This window comes from Zeus faber (assembly GCF_960531495.2).
Source record: "Zeus faber genome assembly, chromosome: 22".
In the NCBI taxonomy this organism is placed as follows: Eukaryota; Metazoa; Chordata; class Actinopteri; order Zeiformes; family Zeidae; genus Zeus; species Zeus faber.
Genome location: NC_137209.1, coordinates 14,137,346 through 14,148,345, shown reverse-complemented (window position 1 = coordinate 14,148,345; position 11,000 = coordinate 14,137,346). Strand labels below are relative to the sequence as shown.

At 49.3% G+C, this 11,000-nt stretch overlaps 1 protein-coding gene across 1 annotated transcript in view; it reads left to right on the top strand.

The window, feature by feature from the left end:
• Positions 1-2,378: 2,378 nt before the first annotated feature.
• The window catches only part of LOC307247290 (mitogen-activated protein kinase kinase kinase 11), a gene marked incomplete at both ends in the record, with an annotated part of 33,422 nt that continues 24,800 nt past the window's right edge, over positions 2,379-11,000 (top strand). The window contains one exon of the mRNA XM_080023415.1: positions 2,379-3,135. Within this exon, the coding sequence (XP_079879541.1) occupies positions 2,379-3,135 (757 nt within the window). The remainder of the gene's footprint in view (positions 3,136-11,000) is intronic.

Sequence of the window (11,000 nt, the reverse complement as noted above, 5' to 3'; positions counted from 1 at the left end):
ACTTTTAACATTCTTTTTATTTTGTATGGGTGAAATAAAGTTTGGGTTTCAATTAAGATACAACTTCGTCAACAGCTTGACAGCTTGTTTTTTTTTTTTTTGTTTATTTATTCGCTTATCTCCCGTCGCTGCCTTCGCCCACTGATACCGATGACCTCTTCGGACACACGTGCCCGCGCTAGTATCAAATGAACATGAACCACGGCGGAGGTGGTGTGTGTGTGTGTGACTTGAAAAAAAAAATTATAATAATAATAGTCATAAGGGCAAGGCAGCTTCTGCCATTTGTCTCCTTGAAGGCAGAAGATCAGATCGGTGTAAGACGGTGCAGACGTGCCGCGTGGGAGAGCCTCTCCTCACAGAGAGACGATTGTTCCGAGACCCCTCCACCCTGTACAAATGCCCCACGCCCCATCGCCAACCCCCTCCTCCCTCCACCACAAAAACAACTGCATCCTTCCTGCAAAAAGTGATGACTCAGCGGGCCGCCGGGGAGGGACGGGTGGATTCGGAAGGTGGGTGCACCGCACGGGAGGACTGGGGAGGCGGGCGGGCATCAAAGAGCTTTCAGGAGGAAGCACACTGTTTCCCCAATCGCAGCCGGGCCAAGAGGTGACTCCCCGAATCCCACCCGCCCGTCCCATTCGTAGCACTGGGACTCCCTTGGGCCGTTCACACACACACACACACACACACACAGGCGGCGGTGGAGGATCGCATGGGAGGGCCCGCCGGAGACCTACATTAAAAAAATAATAATAATAGTAATAACTCAAGTGTGATTCTACGCCGGTCTCCAAGTCTTTTTACTTTTATTCAATGCTACTGTTTTATTTTTCTTTACTTCATCTAATAAACTTTTTTTTTTTAAATAAATAAAATAAATGAATTAAACCGAAAACGTTTTTTCAACAAAACGTGTCGTTCATGCAATTTTCAATTTTTTATCAAATTTTTAATCGCAGATTTTTTTTTTTTTTTTTTTGTGGCAACTTTTTTTTTTTTTTTATGACTTTTTTTTGCTCTGTCTTATTTGTTTTATTTTATTCTTTTCTTCAATTTTTTTTCAATTTGTATTTATTTATTTTTTTTTTTATTTCGTCCTTGTCACCTGATTCTTTTCCTGTCGACAAGCCCCGCCCCCTCCGCGGGAAGCCCCGCCCCCTTCGCCGAGACGCGGAGTGGTTGGAGAGCCCGGCCGCCGGACGCCGCCGAGCAGCACGGAAAGTCGACCGCGGCGTTGTTGCGCTACTCGACGACGACGACGACGGCGGCAGCAGCAGCAGCCGCGGCCACAGCGACGGACTTGCACCCGGCAGCGGCAAAACAAGGCGGAGGCGCGGTCGTCAGCCTCGGACTTGGCGACACTTTGGGAAGCGCCCCCCCCCCCCCCCCCCGTCGCTGTTTGAACCGAACTCTCTCGGCGACGACAACAAGCTCTCGTCGGGAGTTACTCTTCACGGACACGGAAATCGCGGATGTCATCGCGGGACTTTGGCGGAGAGCCGGGGGACGCCGTTACCCGAGACGCGCGGAGCGCGACGGGCTTTTCGCGTCGGAAGTTCGGGCTGCCCCGAAGCCCCTGCGGCGGAGAAACGCGGGGCCGGGCTGGACTTGAATGCCCCCTTTTCCTGCTATTCTTCTCCGCTTCACGGCGCTTCCTGCTCGGCGGTGGCCACCGCGCCTAGCGGCTATAAATACAGACGGCACCAAAATGGACAGCTTGAATGCAGATAGAGACTTCACTCGGAGCCCCCGGATGGACAGATGAATGCAGGTCGAGCCTTCACGCTGAGATTTCGAGTGCTCCAACTGCCTTGACTGCTATTTTCCTGGTGCCCTGTACGTTTCCCCTTTGGCAATTCGAGCTGTTTCCTTTTCAGTACAAGACAAAATGACATGAGGGACATTGAGTCGTCCAATTCAGCGGCGGCGAGGTGACTGCGCCTCCTAGTTATCGTCCCGCAGCAAAGTTTTGTATTGTGCTCGAGTCATGTTTTGGGGAGACCACACCCCGCGTTTTTTAAAAAAAGAGAGGAGTGGAATGGAGACGCAGGCAATCCTGCCTTTCTGAGTTTTAAAACGCCCGGCAGGATGTGTGACATGAATTTCCATTGTTTGATCATGGCCGTTTTGAGTGGGTGTCCGCGCTCTCAATGTTAGGGCGAATGAAAGACACTTGCCGCCGTGCTGTCCTTGAATCCTCTCCTTGTAGCCTACGCGTCGGTCCAGCTTTTGAACGCAGTTCACTGGTCCCTGATGAACCAACAAGAAAGACCGGAAAGGGAGAGAGGCGCAATAAAGTACTCTTTTGTACTTTATTTTCACATCCGTGGGCTACAGAATCAGATCCAGACCCAGCAACCGGTTGAGGCTCCATGGAGCCGCTGAAAAACATATTCAGCCGTGGCCCGCTGTCAAACTGGAAACATTTGGAACAGTCGCAAAAAGGGAACTTCGCTAACCCGGTGTGGACGGCCTTATTTGACTATGAGGCGTCCTGTAAGGATGAGCTCACCTTGCGCAAAGGCGACCTGGTGGAAGTCCTGTCCCTGGACTCTGAGATATCCGGGGACGAGGGCTGGTGGGCTGGTAAGGTCAACAACAAGGTGGGTATCTTCCCCTCAAACTACGGCTCCTTCAAGCCAAGCGGATATGGTAAGCTGCCGGGCGGAAGTGTGGTCGGCGAGCTGGTCCCGGCCGTGGTGGGCGAGTTCGAGCCCGCGGCGGTGGACTTCAAGGAGTTGAGCCTGGAGGAGGTGATCGGGGTGGGCGGGTTCGGGAAAGTGTACCGGGGTACGTGGAGGGGCGAGCTGGTGGCGGTGAAGGCCGCCCGCCAGGACCCGGACGAGGACATCAGCGTGACGGCGCAGAACGTGCGGCAGGAGGCGCGCTTGTTCGCCATGCTCACCCACCCCAACATCATCGCCCTGAAGGGGGTGTGCCTGCAGGAGCCCAACCTGTGCCTCATCATGGAATACGCCTCAGGCGGGCCTCTGAGTCGGGCGCTGGCTGGCCGCCGCATCCCCCCGCTGGTCCTGGTCAACTGGGCCGTGCAGCTTGCCCGGGGGATGCTGTACCTGCACAATGAGGCCATCGTGCCGGTCATCCACCGGGACCTAAAGTCCAACAACAGTAAGTCAGCAGTGCTTCGGCATTACAGGCTTCAACCGGGCATCGTTGGCTTTGGTTGTATCAGTCTGCTCGGACACGGGACCGCTTCAGATCACATAACACCCAAAGACGCTCAAACAGAGAGTATACATTTCCAGACATTTTCGCAACACTTTGCATTTCAGACTTAGAGGGAAACAGGAGCTGGGCATTACCTTGATATATTTAAGTGTTAAAAATGTGTCAACACTTTATCAGTCATAGCGTTAATTGCGCTGCGATACATAATCACTGAAGCAAGAGTTCATCGTAATATCGAGTCTCACAGCCAGTTCTTATCACTAATAAATACCCCTCATAACAAGCAAACAGTGGAAGCCATTTAACAGTTGGCAACAGGCAGCCAATAGCTCAGGCAGTATCTCCACTAAATTGCTGGAATTCCCCTGGCTGTGCAGGGTGCAGAGTACTGAGTCATTCATCAATCTAACCTATCCCCAGTTTGCTCCCACAGCACTGATTACAGTAAGGAGTGCAGGCGTTGTTGTTTGGAGTCGACTCTGAGCCGATGGGTCATTAAAATAAAGGGTATACATATAACTTCTTTGAGGATCTTTCCAGCGGCAAGAACCTTGTGCTCGACAAAGGCTACTTTATTTCCCCCCCCATGAAAATGTAACATGCGGCAATAGCTTGTAAATCGGTGGATCAAATGTTCCATCAGTGAATTCTAATTTGACCTGTTGACAGTGTTTTAATAATTAATCACCTCGCCTCAGAGATTTAGAGTAGTTTCATTCGTCTTCAGTGGTTCAGGTGCACCTTTAGTTTAAGGCCATCACAAAAGAAGCAAAACGTGAACAATGAGGGGCCATCTTCTTTTGATGGCAGCAAATTGTATTATGCTGAATCATTTGAAAGTAATACTGTCAAAGCTGAGATGGAATGGCGAGTGTGACGCAATGCAGGCCGAGGAAAAAAAAAAAAAAAAAAGGCCGTTTAATGTGTCATTGATAGGAAAGAAGGTAATCTCCATGAGGCCAACAGGTCATGACTTCTACTTTCACAAATCCCTCTTTGGTGATTTCTGGGACTGTGGGAACGTCTTGTTGTGGTTGAAGCTCTGGAAAACTCACGGCCCTCGTCAGTAACATTGTGCTGTGACTAGAGACCAATCGCTGATCGCGTCCACTTTGTAGCCTACTCACTGAGCCACTTGAATCCACCATGCGTCCATAAGTTTTTATTTTTACTTTTTTTTTTTATCCCCTTTTTAATCCCTCTTCAATTCTCATCACTACGCTTCGCAAAATAGAAACAATGAGCACAAATAAAGCACAAGGTTCTACGCTTTTTTCTTTTTTTTTTTTTTTAGAATGTGGCCTTCTAACAATAAGAGCACCAGTGGTTTCCTCTCCTCGGCATTGGGGGTTCGTTTGAGGTGAAGTTCTCGTCCTGCTCTAATGATGCTCTTGTTCTGACCAAAACCCTGGCAAGGGTTTAGGATCAATACAAGAGCTTCACAGGAGTGAACGTTTCTCCGATCCCTTAGAAAGGTTTTACATATAAGGCATACACACCGATCAGCCACAACATTAAAACCACCCCCTTGTGCCGCCAAAAAACCTGTCGAGGTATGGACTCCACGAGACCAAGGTATCTGGCACCAAGACGTTAGCAGCAGATCCTTTAAGTCCTGTTAGTTGCGAGGTGGGGCCCCCATGGATCACGCTTGTTGTTCCAGCACATCCCACAGACCAGGATTGGATTGAGATCTGGGGAATTTAGAGGCCAAGTCAACACCTTGAACTCTTTGTCATGTTTCTCAAAACATTGTGTGGCAGGGTGCATTGTCCCGCTGAAAGAGGCCACTGCCACAGCCATCATCAACCTTTACAGCAATTTGTGCTACAGTAGCTCATCTGTGGGATCGGACCAGGAGGGCTGGACTTTGCTCCCCACGTGCATCAATGAGCCTATGGGCGCCCATGAACCTGTTGCTGGTTCACCGGTTGTCCTTCCTTGGACCACTTTTGGTAGGTACTAACCACTGCACACAGGGAACACCCCACAAGACCTGTCTGTTTGGAGATGCTCTGTCCCAGTCCTCTAGCCGTCACAATTTGGTCCTTGTCAAAGTGGCTCAGATTCTTACATTTGCCCATTTTTTTCTGCTTCCAACGCATCAACTTCAAGAACAGACTGTTCACTTGCTGCCTGATATATCCCACCCCTTGACAGGTGCCATTGGAACGAGATGAGTAATGTTATTCCCTTCACCTGTCAGTAGTTTCAATGTTGTGGCTGATCGGTGTATATGCAGTAAGATATAGCAAACACAATCTTTGTCTCTATGATCTAAGAGATGGTGTCGTTCACCTCTTGCCTCATGTTTGTCTATGTCACCCCCCCCCCAATTCTTCGCTGTATTCTTAAAATCCAATACAAATTTGACAATGACAATCGGCCTTCGGACTTTGACACCCGGCCTGCGAGAGGCGGTCAAAGTCGCTTTTGTTTTTCCGTCCGAAAATATCAGACATGGGATGAAAATTCCGAGAGGGGCTCCTGTTAAATGCGTGGCTGCATGAATTTAATTGGAGGGAGGGAGGGAGGGGGAGAGAGAGACCACCTTATTTTATGAAAAAAAAAAAAAAAGTGTCCTTCCATTGTTATCGTTAAGGACGACTGTTTTTGAGGCAAACGGCGTCATACAGTACCTTGGGGAATATGTATTGAGAGCCAGCAGCCTCTGTTGTTTCTGCCGACCAGCTGAGCACACTGGCCCACATGGAAGCTGCTGATTGTACAAAATGAAAGCGAGAGAAAGGGAGACGAATGTCTTTTTGTAAAGGCCGGCGGCCGTGGAATTCCACCAAAAGTAAATAGTGCTCTGGTGCAGAGCGCTGCCTCTCCCACAGCCTCTCACATGTCGTGTTGTGTGCGCGCACAAAAACATTGGTGTGTACGTGCCCACTCTTTAGGCGGCTCAAGTCGTCAAATCTCCATTGTCCTTTATCAGGCAGACGTTTGTCGTCACAAAGCCTCTATAGACGACTAAAAAAATAAAAAATAACCAATGCAGTTTTTTTTGCCGTTGACTACATATCCTATTGACAGAGGTTTCTAGATTAAGGAACCCCAGGGAAAAATGCCGAACTAAGCAGCGATAGATTCGGAAATCGGCTGCGTTGTTCCAGAGAAGAAGGGCTGGAGTTGGATCAACACGTCTCTTTTTTTTTTTTTTTTTTTTTTTCTCCTGTGCAGACAAACATCTGATACATCCCTCTATCGGCATGTTTTCATTTAGGGCCCCCAGTCCACCACACTGCAGTGCACTCAAAACATCCCGTGTGTGTGTGTGTGTGTGTGTGTGTGTGTGTGTGTGTGTGTGTGTGTGTGTGTGTGTGTGTGTGTGTGTGTGTGTGTGTGTGTGTGTGTGAGAGAGAGAGAGAGACGGAGAGAAGCACTGAAGACACTCGTTCTCACACACAGCATTTTCCCAGTTCAGCTGGCAGCACAATGGGGGCAATTTAGACATTTTAGATCCAACGCTGATAGCGCAGGAGGCATTTAGTGAAGGAAATGAGGGTATGCCGAACTCGGTGAAGTCAAAAAAATATATATTTTTTTCAACCGCGTCAATAACTGTGTTGTATAACCTTTCAACGTGTATCTGATTTGCTAACGGAAGCAACAGCCAGGCCTTCATTTTGGGAACGAGAGAGAGAACGCCGTAGAAGTAGTCACCGTCAGATGGACATTTTGTGGTGTTCGAGCTGTCAGTGATGCCCGACGCTCAGTGTTTGTCACCCGGTTTGTTTGTTTTTATGCGGCTGCTAATTATACATGTGCTTCATATTACCGTCAAGTAATTAGAGAAGTCGTTCGGCAGACTTGGGCAAAAGTTTAACGAGCAGCGACACCACTTTTGACGCGTGCGGTTTTTCTCTTCCGTGAGGATCCTTATCAAATGTCTCCGTCGGCGTAATAGGGGGCTAAAGCCACTACGAAGCATAAACCCAGACGAAAAAAAATCCCGAGGCACATATCCGGAAGTTTTTTATTTTTTAAGGGGGCGAAACGGGCCCAAGCCCGAGGAGCCTGCTGCGTGTTGACAAAAACCGCCCGGTCAGGAAACGCGCGTCTTTCACGAGTGCCCTCCTGCTGACTGGCAGGACGGAGGGAGTCGTCTCCACACCCTCGAAAGAGAGTCAGTGGGGAGGATTGCGGCGGTGAGAGCCGGGGTGCGTGCCGGTCTGCGATAAGGCCGCACCGGGACCCAGCTTAACACCTCCCCGGCGAGCCTGTCAATGCTTTCTTTATTTTCCGTCCGCTTTGGTGGCAGGGAGATCCCAGATCGGGTCGAAATTTAAAGGGGACCTATTGTGGGGAAAAACCCACTTTTTCACTGCTTGTGCGCAGACGGTCTGGCTCTCTCTGATAGGCCTACCCCGACAAACTGTAAAATAAGACGACTCAGTCGTTTTTTTTGTGGGCAGCCTTTATCAGAAAACATGCCCTGAAACAGCCCGTTCAGATTTTCGTACTCTTCGTACGTCACAGTAACTCATGTTGAGTAACTCGACACAGATACATTTCAAAAACAGAGCGATTAATAAAAAAGGATGCGGTAGGTCGATGGTAGGCAGTGGCACACGATCCTCTGTGCTTCTCCAAACAAAACCATTAAAAATAGTGTGTTTTTGTTTTTTTTTGTAGATGTATTTATTCCATTTTGTTTTCCGCCGTTTACATGAAACAAAAAAATCCCCCCCCCCCCCTCATCCGGGAGTCCCGGTGCATCCACACAAGCTTGCAGAACGGCAACCAAAGTTGGAACTAACTTTTAAATCAGACCTTGAAGATCTAATATAGTATGAGGGACCTTGAAACTGCCCATTTTGCAACAGGATGGCAAAGAATGCGTATTAGAATGGGTAGAATGCATAATCTGGGTGGTATTTTCAGCAACAAACTTCAAAACATGTTTTGGGGAACTCAGAGACCGAAATTAACCTGTGTAAAAAAAAAAGCATAATAGGTCCCCTTTAGAGAGAGAGAGAGAGAGAGAGAGAGAGAGAGAGAGAGAGAGAGAGAGAGAGAGAGAGAGAGAGAGAGAGAGAGAGAGAGAGAGAGAGAGAGAGAGAGAGAGAGAGAGAGAGAGAGAGAGAGAGAGAGAGAGAGAGAGAGAGAGAGACTACGAAAACAACTCCAGGGGAGGAAGAGGAGAGAGGAAAAAGCAGACACTGGAAGGTCAGAGCCTACAGGAAGTGGAGAGGTTTCTAAAAAACCGGCCAGGGAGAAATCCAACCTTCCAACCCCCGCCCCCCGCTACTTGGACTGTTTTCCTCCGCAGCCGTTCCCACGCACATTTTTAATACTCTGCCGATCAGCTCGGATGATAATAAAGAATAACCTGTTTTGATTACGAGGGGACTCGTGAATCAGAAAGCACCCGCAGAGGGGGAGGAACCACACATTAGGGTCTATCCACGCAGAACTGAGAAGTCAACAACAATGTTTTTTTTTTGTTGTTGTTTTTTTGTTTTTCTTTAGATGAATCGCTTATTGTGTGAGTTGTGTGCATGTGTATTTCTACCTCTCCTGCGGTTCAGTGACGTTCGGAAGGCCTGTCTTCAAAATGGCCATGACCGCAGAGGGTGGAGGGCGATGACCCTCCCAATCGGCGTTGTCCGGGTTCTGATGCCGGCGGGGGTTAAACTTCAACGGCAGAGCGTTGATAGCCTTGATAGCTGGGCACTTGTTAATAAGTGACCACTCTCAAGACCCCCCCCCCCCCGTGTTTGAGCTGGCATTGCCTACTTTACACAAGGAGTCATTTATAAACCTTATTTGGCAGCCCCGGCCAGGCTGTCGATCGCTTTTTATTTTTTTGAACTCGAGAAGGTCGAGTTTTAAAGTCTTGATTCCCATCGCGGCCGAAAAAGTGGCCTAATGAGCGGAGAGGGCGGAGTCGGTCGGGAATGGCGGGCGGTGGGGCCGTAATGCTGAAGATTCAGAGCGGCGAGTTTCAAGACAACAAGGCGTCGGCAAAAGCGGCCGAATCACGGCTCGCTTTGTGTAAATATCATGATTAGGATCCGTCAATACTACTTTCAGGTTCGGTGCGGAATGTCGTTATCTCGCTCTCGCTTTGCTTCTTTTTTTTTCGCGGATCGGAGGCGTGAACACAAGGCGTGGTGTGTAACACGGCGGCGCCAGCCTCCGTCATCAATGATGGTATGACAGCAATGATCTGGAGCGATCAATAGCTGATCACCCCGTTTACATCGGCGATGGAAGCCCTTCTTTTTATTACTGGTATTAATTGTTCATATTGAATTATATTTTTATACAAGTAATAACCTGGAGCTGCAACTTAATCACCAGACCACCTGCACCACCACGTCCAAATTCTCAGTCTTGCAACACCTAACAGGCCCCATGCAATTAATAAATAGGAAAAAAAAAACCTTTTATATCAAGCCACAGTTATTTTAGCCATTTAAGTGCCATATTCCAGAGAAAACGGGCGTCACTGCAGGGCAACACCCCGGACCGGCAGGCAGCCGCAGCAGACATGCGCGGTGGAGTCAACTCCTCGCCTAACATCCGGCTGTAATTCCGTTGCGCAGGACGGCAAAAGTTAAAATGTTTCAACTTTTCACGGCTACTGCCGTGTGCCGCTGCCGCTCTCGGTGTCCTCTGCCGGGCTGTCGTCATGCTGTCGTCCACTAACATGGCTTCCTGTTTGCCAGCTGTCCAATTGACGCGGACGTCGTTTCGGCCCAATTTCGGCGCAGCACCAGATCAACAATGTCCCCCCAATTCCGTGTTCGTACCTTTCACAAGGCGGAATAACGGCGCGCCGTTCCTGCCTTGAACAGGTGGTGTAAAAGGGCCTTTTTTTCTTTGATGCAAAGTCGGTGACCTGACGCATCACCCTGTTTCCTGCCATGTTTTCTGCACAGGATGACTAGTGGACGTGAGATGTGTGAATCAAAGTTATTTATTTATTATTTAAAGGTATTTGATCCGAGCAGTAACATCTGTTAAGCTTAGAGGGCGTGCCCCCCTCTCCATTCCCTCACCCTCCTCACCCCTGTCCCCCTCCGTAGAGGTTGCCAGACTGTCAGCCTGTGGCCTCGAGTCTCTGGTGGCAGCGGGTGGCGGTGGCGGGATGGAGGGTCGAGGGTGGGGTGGGGTGGGGGACGGACGGACAAAGCTTCCGTTCTTCCTGGGGAAAGCCCCCACCCTGTCGGAATTCTCTCCTCGCCTACAGACACGGAGCAGGACTAATCTACCCTACTCTGTGTTCTGTGTAGTAGATTAGTAAAGTAGTATTGTAGTGGTGGTGTCGTTTTCGGGGGGGTTGCGGCGCTGGATATGGGGACGAACGATTGAGACGGAACAAGAGAAAGGAAGATGCCATTTAAGAAAGAATGTGGTGGGCGATGGAGTTGGAGGATTTGGAGGGGGGGGGTTGCAAAAAACATGATTGGCCCAGGTGTTGAGTGAGGAGGGTAGAAATGGCTCCGCACAGCCGGCTTTTGTGTCTGGCGTGGAGCAGCACAACAGGTGAATTGATCTCATGCCTGGCCGCCCTACGAGGCACGCCTGGCCGCTGATTGTGCCGTAGCTATAGCCGTGTCTACTGCGTTGTGCGCCACCATTTCTGTTATGCTTTCGGTATGTTTCCTGGAATTCATTGTGGTTTATACTTCCCTCGAAATCTTACCACTTTGTTTTTCTTGGAATGTAAATTGCGTCTCACACCCCGGCCGTGGCGTTCGCACAGTATAAGTCAATGCATATCTAGGCCATGTCTATTGCAAGTCACCCCTGCAACTGATACTCTCTTGTTCCCGAACAACAAACAATAC